Source organism: Acomys minous (genome assembly GCF_964271855.1).
Source record: "Acomys minous genome assembly, chromosome: 17".
NCBI lineage: Eukaryota > Metazoa > Chordata > Mammalia > Rodentia > Muridae > Acomys > Acomys minous.
In genome coordinates, this window is record NC_140500.1 from 26,896,611 (window position 1) to 26,914,760 (window position 18,150).

Sequence of the window (18,150 nt, forward strand, 5' to 3'; positions counted from 1 at the left end):
CCACCACTCCTCATGAGGTAACCATAGACCAAGGTGTCCAGGAATCCTGGCATGACCTTGGCATTCCATGTTTCTTGGGGACACCACTTTTTCTTTAAACATTTTTCTTGGAACACTACTGTCCTGAACCATGGTAGAATTTATACACTTTAGTAGGCAATGACCTGGGCACTGTGTGTGGAAATATTCTAGAATTCTTCCCACATACCTACCATCTCCAACCACAAGGCCTAAAGTTCACCATCGTACAGTTGGTATGCAGTATAGTGATGTTTTGGGCAGACAAAATAGCAAACACGCCATTTTACTTGCTGCACTCATAATACGTGCTGTGTCCCTGCTTCCTAATGTCCATAAATCCCCCTTCAATCCCTGAAACAATCCTGGGAGCTAATTACTGCCTCATTTTCCAGATGAAAAACTAGGGCACAGGAAATTAAGTAATGTGTTCTGAGTGATTCAGCTGGTGGGTAGCGTCAGTGAGGACTGAATTCAGGCCTGGCTTGCTTTCAGTATCCCTTTTTGATGCTGTAGGTACTTGTTAAGTCATGTATTATATTGCTGATGACTTGGGTTTTGTACCACATCCCTACCTACTCGGATGATGAGGACCAAAAGAAGGCCTCAAGCATGGCAGGCAAGCCTTTACCCTGAGCTATTCCCCACCCCCACCCCTTTTCCATCTGTGTCTTTACTATTAGCAAAGTCCCAGGGTCCCAAAGAGGCCCCAGGTTCTTACCAGTGAGTACTAGAAGTTCTCAGTCCCCAAGACAGATTCTACATGTTTTCAGTCTGTCTAAGATGTCTGGACAGCATCGTCACATGTATTTCTCTACTCTAACACAGGTATGGGAACTTATCACCTGCTCTGTTTCTCTCCCAGGTCCAGCGCTATCAATGTTGTGAAGATTTTACGAGTGCTGAGAGTCCTCAGGCCACTGAGGGCCATCAACAGGGCCAAGGGACTAAAGGTGAACTAAGAGGGTCTGGGTGGGCAGGCAGTAAACATTTGCCATCACTCTGACTGGTGGAAGCTGAGGTGAAGGATGGGCTACAGGATGGATGGATGGATAGATAGATAGATAGATAGATTGATTGATTGATTGATAGATAGATAGATAAAGTGTCTAGCATGTTAGAGTTACTCTCATAAGCGTCTTATAAGGAGCATAAGGAGCAAGAGTGTCTCAAAGGATAGCCCTCCTCACCCACAGATGCGTACATAGTACCTCAGGTGATGATCAGTCTCTGTGTACCTGACCTGATTCTTGGTAAGGTGGACACTGAGGCTGGGGTCCCAGGAGCACTCATTTGCATCAAGACAGCACAAGCAAAGAATTGTACTGACTTGATAGAGACATAAAGGGGCCAAGACACTGGGAAGTTGTTGGTTATACCTTACCAAGATCTAGAGTTTATATAGCATTGAATGGTTCTCCCAGCTGGTCCCTAGGAGGCGTCTACAGTGCAGTTTCCAGGCTGGCTCCAAGGAGTGGCCTTCCTGGCATTTGAATTTTCCTCATTCATTCCTTACCTGGCTCAGCAGAGAGATGTCACAAGACACACACAGTACTCTTCCACTTAGGTAACATTCAGATAGGTAGGACTAAGGCAAAAGAGAAGCTATTTTTGAGTTAACCATGATATTATTTGGTCTCCCAATCCCTTGTCAAGGCAATAGATAGATTAAACAAATAATAAATAAATCAAAACTAACAACCCTCACTGATTTTCCTTTAAAGAGGATAAAAGGTAATTTATTTTGGAGCCAAATATTAGTAATCATAACCTGGGTGTTCCAAGAACCATGGTTTTGTTGTTATTTAATTGCTTATTCATTTATTATTTTAATTGACTTATAACATAACAGGTTTTCTCCTATGGAGTATTCATACCTCATTCTAATTGCTTATTTTCCTCCCCTCACTTCTCCCCCCATCACACCCTGTTGTATCATTTTGCCCTCGGTATTTCCTACCCCACTTTCCTATCTCATGTGCTCTACGATCCTCCCCAGCCCCTTCCTTGAAGCCACTGTTTGCCCATCTCATTGTCCTCATTCTTGTTTCCTGGAGATTATCCACATTTGCTCCCACCTAAACACACACACACTTAGTTAAAAGCCAAATGAGTGAACCTGCAGCTGTTGTCTCTGTAGGCTTAGGTCACCTCACATAGTGCAGTGTTCCCCATTTCCATCCAGTGTCTTACAAATCTCATTAACTGTGTGCATGGGCCACATTTTCGTTACCCACTTAGCCGCAAAGTCCGCGTTTTCGTGTGGGGCCAGCTGTTTTCTTTTGAAACAGTTACAGATGTCTACAGTGCATCTCAATCCTATCTAACCCCACTCCTTTCCTTCAGGGGGCTCCTACCCCCTACCCACCACCCCAACTTCTTGTCTTCTTAAGTAACCCACAAACTAAGTCCATTTGGTGCTGCTCATATGTGCATGAGGTGGGGAGGGTTAGCTACTGGGGCATGGCCAGCCCCACCCTCCAAAGAAAAATGACTCTCGATTCCTCAGAAGCCATCTGTCATTAGCTCCTCAGTTGGAATTAGGTATCCGGAGCCCCTCCCCCTCCCTACTGAAATTCTTAACTCTTTGGATAAAATTAGTGGAATTCATAAGACTTCTTCATATATCCTTAATTTTGGTTAACACACTCACTCCTCTGATTTTTTTTTCAACTTCCATTCCCCCATCTCCACGTAAACCTTTAGTTCTCTGTATCCTCCAGGAGCACATCCTTTTTGTTGTTGTTTTTGTTTTTCGAGACAGAGTTTCCCTGTGTAACCTTGGCTGTCCTGGACTCACTTTGTAGGCCAAGCTGTCCTTGAACTCACAGAGATCCACCTGCCTCTGCCTCTTGAGTGCCGGGATTAAAGGCGTGTGCCCAGCTTGAGGACATTCTTTCATATGTATTCTATTCCCATTTTATTATAATGTTTGCTTTGGTTGCAAGGTCAGAGTTCCTGTGTGGCTTCTTCATGCGCACTTTATTTTGCTTAACCCTTTCCCTAACCCCTTGTTTCCTCAGCCCATCACTGTAATACCTGCTTAGCCATGTCTGTCCCCAACATCTCCCTCCTCTACTTTCATTCATCCTCCTTTAATCTAGTCCCTCTCCCTAAGTGTATTCCCTATCTACTAGCCCATTGCTGGTTCCCAGACTCCCACACCTACTCCAGGATAAATACAAAACCCAAGAGCAACAACCAGCATAGAAGAGAAAACGTGCGAGTTTTGTCCATCTGAGTTGGGTTACTTCATTCAATACAATACTTTACAGATCCATCCATTTCTCTGCAAATGTCATAATTTCATTTTCTTCACAGTATATGTCTCTCTTTAGCAAAGATATGTCTTACTTGGGTTTCTCTGTTGCTGTGATGAACACCATGACCAATGACAGCCTGAGGAGGAGAGAGATCATTTCAGTTTTATTTAGCCCATCATGAAGAGAAGTCAGGGTAGGAACTCAAGGTAGGAACTGAAACAAGAACCGTGGAGGAGTGCTGCCCACTGGCCTGTTCTCAACCTTCTTTTCTTCAGCTCAGGACTGCCTGTTCAGGGGTAGCACCACCCCAACGGGCTGTGCTCTCCCACATCAATTATTAATCAAGAAAATATCCCACACGCTTGCCTACAGAAATCCAGTGGAGGCATTTATCAATTGAGGATCCTCTTCCCAGAGAACTCTAGCTTGTGTCAAGTGACAAACTACCCAGGACAGTTGGCCCCTTGTTAATTTAATGCTAGAGTCCCAGGGAAGACCTAAAGGGCCACTGGTTTTCATTCTCTACTGGAATCCCAAAGAAGCAGGTTCTATCCCCCAGCAAAAGAATGCCACAGGAAGAAGATAGGTGGACTTGCCAACCAGAGAAAGTGCAAGCAGGCAAAAAAGTGAAAGTTTCCTTTTCTTTGTCCTTTTATGTAGGCTGCCACCAGAAGGTGTGGCCCAGATTTAGAAAAGATATCCCCACCGCAAATGACCCAATCAAGAAAGTCCTTGATAGGCAGCCAAGTTACTTGGGTTTTTACTGGTTCCAGTATAGTCCAGTTGACACCAAGATTAGCTATCACAATAACCAAAGACAGCTTGGAGAGAAAAGGGTTTATTTCCACTTACATCATCTAGAGAAGCCAGGACAGGAACTAGAAGGCAGGAACTGAAGCAGATGCCATGGAAGACGCTGCTCACTGGCTTCCGTGGCTTGCTTAGCCTGCCTTCTTCGACAACCCAGGAATATCTGCTCGTTATTCCCACATTACAGGCAATTGTTGGAGGCATCTTCTCAGTTCAGATTCCCCTTTCCAGATAAGTCTAGCTTGAGTCAAGCTGGTAAGAAAAAGAAACAGGACAATATGGTTCATTGATTTACTTGATTTTTTAAAAAAATAATTTATTTATTTTTTATTTTATATGCATTTGATGTTTAGCCTGCATGTCTGTCTGTGTGACGGTGTCAGCTCTTGGAGTTATAGGCAGTTGTTATTAGCTGCCATGTGGGTGCTGGGAATTGAACCCAGGTCCTCTGGAAGAACAGACAGTGCTCTTAACCACTGAGCCATCTCTCCAGCCCTGATTTACTTGATTTTAATGGGACACCTAATACTTAGTTCAGGAAAAGATAATGAATGCTTTCCAAGAGGCATAAGAAGACCTTAGATTTCAAAGAGCCAACAAGAACGCCATAGATAGGTTAAGGAAGCAAGAGCTTTACTTTTTGACACTAGCGCAACATCTTCACTTTCCCACTTTTCTGAAGGTCACAGGCAGGGGGGTAGAATTTTGTACAATAGGTCAATAGATTTAGATTTAAATATTGTCAGCTAAAATAAGTTCTGTAGTTACTGTATGATTTTACAGATATGTCCCCAAGTAGGAATAATTTTTTAAAGTAATTCTTTTTAATAGGATTTCCCCTACTGTGGAGGGGGTGGCCATCCAGCTAAAGAAGGTTTCACTCCATCAGTAAACACACAACCTTAGCATTTTAACATTTGGATGAAATCCAGTCATCAAATTTTAAATGGTTTAGTTGGCAAAAGGATAAAATAGAATATCCTTGTTCTCTGGACCTTTTCTTTTCTAATTCTACTCAGGCATGAATTTTATCTCAGGGTATTGAATTTTGACCTTAAGAATTTTTAATAATCTTTCATTATAGCCAATTTAGTTATACCGATGTCATCTCTTTTTCTCCAGTTATAAGCTTTACAGCCTTTTTATTGAAACTATTTTAATAATATTTTTTATTAATTCTTTGAGAATTTCATGCAATATATTTCGGCCCCATTCATCCCCACTCCCTTTATCCCTCCCAGATCTGCCCCACCTCCCTACCCAGCCAATTGCATGTCTAATTTTCTTTTTTAACTAATTGAGTCTAATCTGTGCTGTCCGAATACCCTTGGTAGGGAGGCTTTCCCCTAGATCACGGCTGATATACGGGATTTACACCCTTAAAGAAAACAGATTCTCCTGCCAACAGCTGTTAGTTGCCAACAGTCCCTCAGCTAGCGGTAGGACTTCGTGACACCTCTCTCCTGCATGCCAGTTTTTCTGGCTTGAGCTTGTACAGATCTTGGGCGTATTGTCACAACTGTTACATGTGCAACTGCCCGTTGTGTCCATAAGACAGTTTCATTGCAGTGATCTGCTGCCTTTCACTCTTACGATCCTTTTTCCTCCTCTTCTAGGGTCGTCCCTAAGCCTACGAAGGGAGGGATGGGCTACAGGAACAGGAATAAATAAATGGGGTAGGGACTATGTCGGGGTGTGGTAGAGATACATCGGCAGGGTAGAGAAGGCATAACTGACACAGCCATTTGAAAAGGTCATATGGAAACCTACTGCTGTAGAAGAGTCCTAAGATATATAATATACACATATAAAAATAGTTTAAATGGAGTTGCCCTATAACAGGGGTAGGAACAGCACCCCCTACCAGACACCACAGGGTAGTCCAGTACCAGGAATGGGTTGTCTCTTTTGGACTTGTTGACAGTGCAGTCCCAAACACCATAGCCTATTGCCATTACTCTAGGCCACCCTCCAGAATTTGATGGTAAGACCCTACTACTGAAGGGACCACATACTGGAGTCCTAGCACATGGAGAAATGAAGCTGACCTGAACCCTCTGAAGTAAAATAATGACCGTCCTGGATTGGCCACTGGTGCAAATAGTGGCGTGGATGCCGTTGTTGGGATAACCAGCATGGATGCCATTGGGATAACCAGCCAACCAATACCAAACCAGCCCTTCACCTTTGTCCTCTGCACAGATAGAAACACTACTTGTCTCTCGATGTCAGTGTGTGTAACACCCTGATTTTGGGTAAATCCTTTTGGAAAACACCAAGAGATCCCAAACTTTCAGCAGCCCATGGCTAAGATGCCATCAGGTGGCATCAAAGGCCTATGACAGATATTTCCCCACTTGGCTATGACCCACCACTTGGTGTTTTCCATCAGTGCACTTGAATATGCCTCAATTTATATGAAATTTTAAAAGAAAACACAGGAAGTTGAAACACAAAACATGAACAGTGCTGGAGACGTTTCCCCAACAAACTTAAATTGTTTTTAAGGATTTAAGTCTTAATACAATAATTATTTAGAAATTGTCTCTGCTTAAAAAGCAATGGTTTATCCTTTAGGTCAACATGGCAACTGGAAGGCAAAATCAAAGCAAGACATTTTGTCTCTATCCTTTTTATCATCTTTACTTTTGGGTCATCTTTATAGTAAAGATTTTAATCATTTAACCGGTGTTTTATTTAAAGTATTTTATTTGTTTTGTTTTGTTTTTGTAGTTTCTTCTTCTTTAAACCAGAAGGCACAGTAAGTTATTGTTCCAAGTACAATACCAAAGAAAAATTATATTTATGTTGTACTGGAACATGTTAGGATCATCTGTAAATCTTAAGATATCATTGTCTACTTTTAAGTAGGCTTATCAGTTTTCAAAATGACATGGGTTTTCTTCTGGTTTTGGTTTTGGGATTTTTGTTTGTTTTTTAGTTTCATAATTTTAGTGTTGTATTTTATCTAGACTTGGCTAGGTAAGGGCCTTAAAACGTGTTTTTTTCAAATGTCTGTAACAGTTAAAATAATCTTTAAAGTATTTACATTTACATACATACATACATATAAGTCTTAAAACTAAGCATATGCTAAGGATATCACTTGATAACTTCTTGAAAGATATATAAATGAAATGGGTTACAGATTTTGTTGCTCCCTTCTTTCTTAGGACACAAAGTGACACATAAAGACCATTACATGAAAATAATTACTGTGAATAGACACAGCATAATCATAATGTGCTTTCTAGTAGAAAATGTATATCTCAAAGATGCATTGCTTCACTTAAGCACTGAGAAGAGCCTGGCAAAGGCAACAGATAGTGAATTCTGTATTACTTAGGCTAATGGGAATAAGCCAGTTAGCGTTCATAAGAGATGTTCAAATAAGAGAGGATAGTTTTATTTATTGAATTTTTATTATTAAATTCCCAAGTAAATGTGTAAGAGAGTTCATCTGGGCAGTGGGCCTGAGAGCTCTACATCGGATCAGAGAGAAAGAAAGCTAGCCAGGAAAGTGAAAAGTTACAGGTGCAGGAGGTGAGACTGCAGGCATGGCTGGTGGTCCCAAGTGTAGAAAAACCATAATGTGCCATTAAGTGGCCAGAAGTTTTGGCCTGGGAGTAGACATAAAAGTACTAGGGGAAAGTCAGGAAACATAGGATTTGACAATCAGCTGTTAGGAGAAGGGAAAGCTATCATCCTGGGGAAACAGAAAGCCTGCCTTCCTGTGGGTCTCTCGGATCAGAAATTCAGGCCAGGAAGGAAAGCTGCAGGCATAAATGTCAACACTTCAGCCACGTGCTCTGTGTCCTCACACTGGATGAAGAGTAGACACCTTACAGGAGAGTCTGTAGCGAAATCAATTGAGCATTCCCCATGGTAACACCCATGGTGTCTTAGCTTCTTTTCCTATTGCTGTGATTAAATAAATAAATAGATAGATAGATAAATAAATAAATCAATACAGACTCTGACAATAGATCAAAGGAGAAATGATTCACCTCAGTCAGCAGTTCGAGAGCACAGTGCACAATGGCAGCAAAATCAGCCAGCAGGCGCTGGAAGCAGCTGGCCACATCCCAGTAAGAAATCAGAGTGAGCAATGCTTGTGGTCGGCTGCTTCCTCCTTTCAATGCAGCCCAGCCCAGGATCTAAGCCCAGGGCATATCACTGCCCAAATTTTAGTGTAGGGTTTCCCACCTCAATTAACCTAGTCAAAAGAACCTTCCACGGGCCTGCCCAGAAGCTAAGTAATCCCTCCTAAGTGTGCCTGAAAGTGTCACCTAGGTGGTTCCAGACCCTGTCAAAGTGATAGCTAACATTAGCTGTCACACATAGGGGAGAGAAAAACCGGTTATAAGGAATGAAAAGGGCGGAATAAGGCAAACGAAGGGGACGCCTTCACCAGTACTCCCAGGAGACCAGGGAGGGGTGTCCCTACTGCATCCGAGTCTTCTTGAAAGGGAAGACTCCATCCCTGAAGAGGCTCTCGAGCAGAGTCTGACAAGGCAGCCCTGGACTAGGGCACACCAAGTGAGAGATGAAAAGGAATTTCCCATCTAAGCTGACGTCCTTCCTCCCGCACCAGCAGAGTCAGAGTCTTCCCCCAAAATTTCCATTTGCAGCTTGCAGACTTCCTGACGGGTGAACAAAAGGAACCAGTAGCTTCTAACCCTTACAGGCTACAGTGTGCTGTCCTTTCTCCTCCCGCCTTCATGATCCACTGGAGAGGATCTTTAGTTACAGTCCATCCATTGCAAATGCGAAATAAGGCCTCCCACAGGGAGCCGCAGCGACTGATGGGGGGCATCCGGAGCCACACACCCTTTAGCCCCAGCCAGAGATCTTCAACTGTCCGTTGGATCAGGAAGCTACTATAAGCTCCAGAGTGAAAAAGGACCAAGAATATCAAAGAAGCGGGCCCCACAGTATGAGGTGGAAACCACAGCCAAGATCATAGTGCCAACATTTCTACCAAGATAGCATAAGCAAAGAATTTTATTCACTCCCTATAGACTGAGAAAGGCCGCTAAGGATGGTGTCGGCTCTCTTTGCCAGGGGCTAAGATTACTGTAGGGATAGGTAAAGCTAGTAACTTGCTTCTAGAAGGATCTCCGGGCCGGTTACAAGGCTGGCTCCAAGGAATGGTCTTCAGGACAGTTAACTTTCCCGTGTAATGTCTAGAGGCACAGGTGGTACGCCTCCTCACATAAGAGTCCAAGGTAGGGTTATGCAAAGGACAAGCCATCTTTTGAGTTAACATCGTTTGGCCTTTTCACCACTCCGGTAGGCGTGTGGTAGGCCTTGTATCTCTGTCATCACCCAGGGTCCACGGAGCCCTCTGCATCCGTTCCCTGTGTTCCATCACTGTAGATCTGGAAAGGTTCCCTGGCACCTGGGAGTCTGGTTTCTTCTACTTGGACCCTACGCTCTGCCTGGCCTGGGTTTGGAGGGGCCCAGGGTTGGTTCAGGGCTACGGAGGCTGAAACCTCATCCCTTCCCATTCCCTCTTCTTATTGCAGCACGTGGTTCAGTGTGTGTTTGTGGCCATCCGGACCATTGGGAACATTGTCATTGTCACCACGCTGCTGCAGTTCATGTTCGCCTGCATTGGGGTCCAGCTCTTCAAGGTAACCGCCCGCCTCCTGCCCCTCTCACCAGCATTCCCAAGGAAGGGAGCGACAGGTCCAAGAGGGGGCAGCATCCGAGTCAGGTGTACAGAGCAGTGCGACTTCTGACCAAGAAAGTAGCGGGTGGTTGGCTCTGCCTCTCCTAGCTAAAGGCCTCCGGGGTGGGGGTGGGGGTGGGGGGCGGGGTCTCTGCTGCGCCGCCCTGCAATTGGCTGGCCTTCTTTCCACATGGCTTTTGTCCCCTGGTACCAGTATGTCAGCCCTTGGCTTAAAGACCACGGCGGGTGGCTAACAACAGCACTCTACGCCAGCGGCCCGACCTCGATCTCTTCGGTGGCTCGCCTGAAGCGCTCTTTCTCTGGCCCCCACCCCACTGTATAAATTTCCACTGAGTTCCTCCACCCATAACCTCCCTCCAAGCCGAGTTCCCCTCCCTTCTTTCCCTCAAGACCTCCTTAGAGAGCAGAGCCTTGCGGGGGGGGGGGGGGCGGGGGGGGCGGGGAGGGTGCCTGGTGCTCCCTGCTTTTGAATCTGGCTGCATTCTCAGCTCTGAGTGTGAGTCATATGCCCTCTGCGTCTGGACTCTGTTCTTCACACCTGTCATCACCGAGGCTTGAACGCACAACTTCGCTACAGACATTCTCATTGGTCATCTTGAGGAGCATCTCTAACCCCTGCATTCTTCTCTTCTAGGGAAAACTCTATACCTGTTCGGATAGTTCCAAACAGACGGAGGCAGAATGCAAGTGAGTAAAGCTAACAGGCTGCGAGAGCCAGCGCTGGTTAGCTTAGGGGAGGTTGGTGGCTTGGTTAGAGAGGAGTGAAGACTGTCCTCTGACCCACCCCATTACCTGACACATTTCTGTGTCATGTGACATGTGACTTTATCCATTCTTCGACGTTCTATCCACTGAGTCTTCTGACACCTGGGATAGTTTGGTTGCATCCCACCCAGCATGCCAGGAATCATGGGTAGTGGAGATATGGGACACACACACCCCCCATGATTACCTCCTTCCCTTTCTTTCTCAGGGGTAACTATATCACATACAAAGATGGAGAGGTTGACCACCCCATTATCCAACCTCGAAGCTGGGAGAACAGCAAGTTTGACTTCGACAATGTTCTGGCAGCCATGATGGCCCTCTTCACCGTGTCCACCTTTGAGGGGTGGCCAGAGTGAGTATGAAGGGCTACGGCTTGCAACCTTGACGCTAGAGGGCCAAGACACTGGTGGTCCAGTTACTGCCGAAGGTCTTGTTAATTTCACAAATTCTTCCCAGAGCTCAGGCTTCTACTGTCCCCAGGCAGTGATTGTTATTGTTTAAAAAAAAAAAAAAAAAAAGCTCCTGTAGAGTATGATCATATGATCACTGCAGAAATATAGACCTTCAGCTGGGCGTGGTAATGCACGCTTTTAATCACAGCACTGGGGAGACAAAGGCAGGTAGATCTCTGAGACCGGTGGATCTCTGTGAGTTTGAGGTCAGCCAGCCTGATCTGCATAGTGAGTTCCTGTCTCAAAAACAAACAAACAAACAAAAAACAAAAAAAGCCAGACTCTTATAAAAGATGTTATTGGGGGCAGAGGGCGCTGAGGATTTCATTGGGGGCCTCATGTGGGTTATACAAGTACTGTACCTCTCAATGCACCTAGAGCAGCATTTCCAAAACCCCAACCAAAACTGGATACCTTTTAACTCCTCTCCCAAAGCTCAGTATGACTCACCAGATTAGGAGACTCTGCCATTATATTTATGGCATTTCAGAGTCAAGTACGGAGCAAATTTCTCCGGTGTGGACCTTTGATCATCACAGAATTCCAGCTTACCACCCCACCCCGATGTGTAGCTGGCAAGGATCAAGGTCTCTGTCTGATTAGACTCTGTACCGTTCTCCCTGGAGAAAGCTTTGTCTACACTGACAGTGTCAAGTCAGAATGACAAAAGCCAGGGGCCCAGTCTCTCTACAGATGTGATGCTTGCCCTGCAGGAGCAGCTCGTCAGTCTCCACACAGCGTTGGGGGTAGCAGGCAGTTGTCCATGTGATGTTCCTTGTATCTTAAACACCTATGTCCCCACACGGCAGTGCATGGATGGGATTTGCTATTATTATACGCGATCCTCAGAGAATAGCTATATACCAGGCAGTTACAAAGGAAGAGGAGGAAATTATCCTGGTCCATGAAGAACAAGCTTAACTGGTCCCATAGCCCAGACTGAAATGAATGGCGGCAGGTTTACACGTGTACATAAGTAGACTCTAAACCACCGTGGGAATTCGCGGGAGCCGTGTTCATTTCATTTTATCTGAATGAATTTTTTTTCCCCTCTCCGGTTTTCTTTTTGCCTGGCCTCACCTCTTTCGAATCGTGCCAGTTTACAAAGCTGTTTCAATATTTACCAGTAATTCCTGTATCTGAAATTGATGTGTGTCTATCAGTGATGACTGTTGCAGTTCAGTAGCTCTTGGCAGTTTCAAAACACTGTGCATATCTTCTATCAGCTGCCCTGTAAGGCAGGAAAGTAGGGCATTGTCGTTTCTACCTCACAGCTGTGGACTTAGTGCCAACGAGATTCGGTGGTTTGCCTAGACGGGACTTGAGCCCAGGCCCCCTGGCCCCAGCCTGGAGCTGTTTCCTTTGATGGCAGGGATCCCTGGGAGCAGTGGTGCCATCACCTCAGGGAGGTGACACTGCTTCTCCAGTTCACTCTGTGAGCCTCTCTCCTCCCGTAGGCTGCTGTACCGCTCCATCGACTCCCACACAGAAGACAAGGGCCCCATCTACAACTACCGCGTGGAGATCTCCATCTTCTTCATCATCTACATCATCATCATCGCCTTCTTCATGATGAACATCTTCGTGGGTTTCGTCATTGTCACCTTCCAGGAGCAGGGGGAACAAGAGTATAAGAACTGTGAGCTGGACAAAAACCAGGTAGCTTTCTGGGAAGGAGGGAGGGGCAGGGCCCTTGTTAGGAGGGGCAGAAGGTGGCTGTCCGAGACCCACTCAGAAGAGAGGCCAGGATCTTTGGAGAGGCGTGTGCAGATACCAAAGCCCTCCATCCTGTCTTCCAGCAGTACAGGGTGTTTGCTCTCAATCTCTGCAGCAGAAATACGGATCCTGCATTTCTCAGACCTTAGAGACATTAAATGCTCAGAAACCCTAGGTCTGGAAAATGTGTTCAAACAGCAAATGTTTGTAAAGATTCCATTTAGTGACACTTCGCTTCAGGCAACGTGAAAAAAGAAATGTATGTCTTATCTAGAAATTGTAGTTATATCATGGCTGAGTGTGTTGGCACCACTGACAAAGGAGAATGAAACTAGGAGTGAGTGAGAGAGAGAGAGAGAGAGAGAGAGAGAGAGAGAGAGAGAGAGAGAGAAAGGGTGAGCCAAAGAACAGTTTCAGGAAACCTCTTAGATGGCTTCTCAAGCAAAACAGGGTTCTGAGCAGGAGATATGAAAAGTGAGTCTCAAGTGGAAGTGACATGGTGACACCAGGAACTAGAAGATGCTTGTTGGCTTATGGGAAAGGGATAGCAGCTCCCTAGGTGATTAATGCACTCTTAAGGGTGGGCATAGGTGTGGAACCCAAGGTCAGTTCCCTCTGCACTCCCAATGGAACCTCGTTCTAAATAACACCAGAGGGCATAGCCCGATATGCCCAGCTCCATGCATGCCAGGAAAGCTGGACGTTGCAGGCCTTGATGTCTGATACCTATGTTTAGAGCAGTATTTGGGCTACTGTGTAGACTAAGTGTTGAAAGAAGGTGGAGGGAAGCCAACCGGGAAGTGCGCATGAGGCATGTAGAGCGCCTGACCTAACATCAGCTAATTGTACTAAAGAGGTAAAATCACGAGGCCAGTTGGCAGGGCTTGGGGATGAGGCATGGCGGCCAAGGGCCAAGCAGGCTGGAGTGGCTTTCTGCTTCCTGATTTAGCAGTTTGGGTGCTGTGCACAGAGATTGGCTGCTACTTTCTGTATCCCCAAGATTCTAGCGAGAACAAGAATTTCCTCTCCTGACAGTTCCATGTCTTCTGATCTTGTAGATACCAGGCAGTAAGGAAGAAAGATGTTAAGACTGAAAAAACAATTTAGGCAAGAGATACCCCATGAAGGATCTGTGGTGTGGGACATAACCAATGAGACTGGCTGGGAGCCGATCCGTATTTATCAGGCCCTGAGCAGTTGCTGAGTAATGTGCCTGTCATTACCAGTTGGAGGAAAGAAGCTGAGCTCCTTGCTTGGCATCTAGAGAAGATGTAATGGAAAGAGCCTTTGTCTCTGATAAGGGAGGCCAGAAAAAATCAAAAGCATGCTTTACTTTACATGCCACATCTGTGAGCTACAGCCCAAGAACGCCTCCCCAGGGTGTGGCTTCATCCTGCCTTTTACTGTCACACACCACACCCTTCACCACCCCCACTCTTTCTCCACGCACCTTTACTTCTCCTGTGTTCCTTTCAGAGACAATGTGTGGAGTACGCCCTAAAGGCCCGACCCTTGAGGAGGTATATCCCCAAGAACCAGCACCAGTACAAAGTGTGGTACGTGGTCAACTCTACCTACTTCGAGTATCTGATGTTCGTCCTTATCCTGCTCAACACCATCTGCCTGGCCATGCAGGTCAGTCCACAGCGGGGTTAGCCCAGGGAGAATGCTCAGGAAGGACAGAGTACTCATGGCAAGGCCAGGTCAACTGGTCATCTGCCTGCAGCTGGGAAAGTCAGAGAGACGGGAGAGTGAGGGAAAGACAAGTGTCCCTTCTCGGGGAGGAGGCCCCTCTGAAACCTTATATGAAAAGAACCCCTGGGGCGCTGGGCTGAAAACAGAGACAAGAGGTTAACCTTGGCGTCGCTATCACAAGGCCTGGAGTGTGGAGGTAGATGTGACACCCCCTGTGCTACAGGGAAGTCAGGGCTCCCAAGCACTAGAAAAACCCCTGCCACCGCCCCCCCCCCCACACACACACACAGAAGTCATCATGGAATCCTCAGGAAGTCAGATCTGTGCCGCCCCTGTTATCGGGGATGGCGGGAAAGGCAAGAGCGTGCAGTGTCTGCAGACTCCACCTGCCTTCCGAGGATGGCTTGAGCAGGAGCTCTGTGGAATTGGGGGCATCCAGGAAGGTTGGGCAAAGACGGCAAAGAGTCGGAGGACCCCGGCCTCGTGTTCACGTCCTTCCCTTTCTCTCCGCTTAGCACTATGGCCAGAGCTGCCTCTTCAAAATCGCCATGAATATACTCAACATGCTTTTCACGGGCCTCTTCACGGTGGAGATGATCCTGAAGCTCATCGCCTTCAAACCCAAGGTAGGCCTCTGAGGAAAGGCTGTCTGGTGCGATGAGGGTGGGCATGTGTCCACTGGACGAGGGTGGTGAAGGGGGCACAGCCCAGCGAAGGGCCGCCCCTTCTCTGAAGAGTGCGCTGAAAACCGCAGTGGCCAAGAGGGGAACCAGGCCAACTCCTAAAAACACAACCCTACCTCACAATCTTCTCCATGACTGGGACACACTGGAAGCCAATTCCTCCGCGAGCCAAGCTGTGGCTTTTCTATGAACTAAGCCACAACCTTTCTTTCTTGTTTTTTCTTTTTTCTTTTTTTCTTTTTTTTTTTTTTTTATCATTTCCCACAACCTGGCAAGCCAAACCTTTATTGACCCAGCCCCCCAGATCTAGGAAGGTTCCTGATTTACCCCCTCTCTCCCATGTCATTTGCCGTGCAGAACAGGTGCTTGTGAGATGTTTAGGCTGCGCAGATTGCTCAGGGCCCAGGGCTCCACAGCACAGGAACATCCTCGGGACGTTGCCACCACGCATTCTTGGTCCTCCAGCACAGGAAGAGCAGTTGCTTCTTGGGAACAGCACCTCATCTCTGAGGCTGGCCCTGTCTGAATGGGGTGGAGCTGACAAGGCTGACAACCTGTCATTCTTCCTCACCAGCCCCGCCCACTGTCCCAGGTGACACCAGAGCAGGCTAGGAGAAGTAATGCCTACTGTTCTTGGCCTTCATTGACAGGACAGAATCTCTGGCGTTCACTGGCCTGGGATTGAGGGCTCCTTCAGAGGGCAGCAGTAACAGCACTGCGGTACCCAGTGTGGCTGCCCTTGACACTTCCTAGAGAGTGGTGAAGAGGACACAGCTGGAGAATCACGCTCAGGGGCTTGAAACATTAACCCATTTTCCAAGCTTCTTCACGGGTTCCTTCGCCACTTTATGGGACGCAGCACAGAGCAGCGGGAAGCAGAAAGACATGTCTCCAATTACATCACATTTAGACGTTGACTCGTCCTGGGATTAACTGGTTGAGGGATTCCTCCTTGCCTGTTAGTGTCCCCGCTGTAGGGAAAAAGGAAGTGACGTACCCAGAATCGACTACACACGTCTTAAGAAGAGGGAGATGGTGCATTCCTGGTCGCACGAGCTGTTCACCAGCATGCTACCATGACAAGGGCTCTGCTCAGTGCTCTTCAGAACACTTTGAGGCACTTAAAGATAATACCATGCAGATTCACAAACGCTACAGCTTCCTCTTAACCACAGGACAGCTAAGGATCTAGAATACTTTTCACAGACTCATAATAAACCTCATTTGGCATGATAGTAATGGTGTCGCCATGCCTCCAAGAAGTCAATATGTCCTTTTTCATATTTCTTGCCAAGTTCTGTCCCATTAGGGGATAAACTGTGACCTGGCCTGGAGAAGACCACCAAGATGTTGTGGTTACTACCTTTTACGGAGCTCACAAGTATTGTCACCCACATGTTGCCCTATTCCAGGTTCCATGCCTGAGAATACAGAAGCATCATCTATAGTGTCCTGAGCCAGGCCAGGGGAGCAGGATCACTGGCTTCAGCCTCAGTTTTCAACCTCTCAGGAAGTCATCATCACTTTCACCTATATTTAGTCTTCAGTCATCCCACAGGAGACTCACATACGTTCCTGGTGTCTGAGGCGATGTCCAGTGGACTTTCTGAACTGTCTCACTAGTATAAGCAGTGGGCCAAGCCACCTGCTCTGGGAAACCCATGAGATTGACATGTTCAAGGGCCGTGACCTAAAAAACACATTTGCTCTATCCTACAGACGAAGGCTCAAACCAGTTCATAAGACATAACCAACTGGGTTTCCTATTTTCTTCAATTCCTGGTTTTCTGGCATGAGAAGACAGGGTAAAATATTTTTTATATATTTTTTATTTAAATAAAATTAGATTTTTTTTTTCCTGGGTGCAGAAGAAAGCCATCTCATACAACCAGAGAATGGCAAGGGGATCTCTTCTATAAATTCTTCAAAGAGAACCCCAAAAATAGAGGTGTGAAGACTGTTAGTATGGGTGACCAGAGACAGTTGAGTATTCATTGAGAAGGAGGTGATGGGTAGCCTGCCTGGTCCCATAAACCCTCGTGAATTATATAATAAACAGACTAGAATGTGAATTTCCAGGCAGCATACCAAGCAGAACCCTCATGACTCTGGGAGAAATACCTACCTGGAGTTAGAGCAAGAACCAAGGACCCAAGAACCAAGGAGTAGCTCCCAACAGACCCAAAATACTAATGGCTCCTAGACTTGAAGTTTCCTCAGTTGTACAGGATGAGTGGGTTCCCTGTGAAAGGACAGTTTGCAAAGGTGTTGAAGACAGGTGTGTTGGGCATTATAACTGTAATGTGCCTGCAGCATCTATCTAACTTGTATCGTAGTTTGGAAGTCTGAGTGCAAGGTGCTTCCATCAGTACCTCCCAGGGAGGGTGGAAGATGGTTGCCGGGTTGTGTATAGGAGCAGTAAAGTCACATCTGTAACCAGGAATTAGAGTAACAACAGAGCAGGCTGGAATCCACGATCCTCAAAGAGCCAGCCCTCAGTGACCTACTTTCCCTTCCATCCCTTTTCTTTTCTCCTTCTTTCCTTTCTTATTTCTTCCTTCCTTCTACTAGGCCCATTTCCTGAAGGTTCCATGCTCCCCCATTAGCACTATTCTGGGGAACCAAGCTTTTAACACATGGTCCTTTGATGGGCACTTACCATCCAGCTGTCATTACCCATAGCCAGGAGTACATCGTCTGGAGGTGCCCCTGATTTGATTTTCCTTGCATGTCCTCTCCATATCTGATTGGTTGATGGACTGATCTATTCATTTGTCTCTGTGTCTTCCATTTTCTCTACAGTGATTGATGCTGGTGATCTTTTTTTCATTCACATCTGTTTTCCCCACTACTCCATGTAAAATGAGTTTACTCAACTCTGCCCTGAATCCAACTGCCCAACTCCTTAAATCCATGCTTTGTTCATACAAAAATTCATAAAACTATGAGATGTTAATATAAACAACTTTAAAGACCTTCTGTCTCCCAAAGCAACCTGAAGAATGCAGAGGTGACCTAAGGAAAAGGGTAGGCGACTTAAACACCCCACA

General features: G+C 46.2%; 1 protein-coding gene across 31 annotated transcripts in view; it reads left to right on the top strand.

Annotated features, from left to right (window-relative positions):
- CACNA1C (calcium voltage-gated channel subunit alpha1 C) overlaps positions 1-18,150 on the top strand; it is a 557,751-nt gene that overhangs the window by 480,189 nt on the left and 59,412 nt on the right. For all 31 annotated transcript variants that reach the window (XM_084766402.1, XM_084766399.1, XM_084766397.1 and 28 more), the window contains 7 exons: positions 884-971; positions 9,620-9,727; positions 10,421-10,473; positions 10,760-10,906; positions 12,464-12,665; positions 14,199-14,357; positions 14,933-15,043. In XM_084766402.1, coding sequence (XP_084622528.1) covers positions 884-971; positions 9,620-9,727; positions 10,421-10,473; positions 10,760-10,906; positions 12,464-12,665; positions 14,199-14,357; positions 14,933-15,043 — 868 coding nt within the window. The remainder of the gene's footprint in view (positions 1-883; positions 972-9,619; positions 9,728-10,420; positions 10,474-10,759; positions 10,907-12,463; positions 12,666-14,198; positions 14,358-14,932; positions 15,044-18,150) is intronic.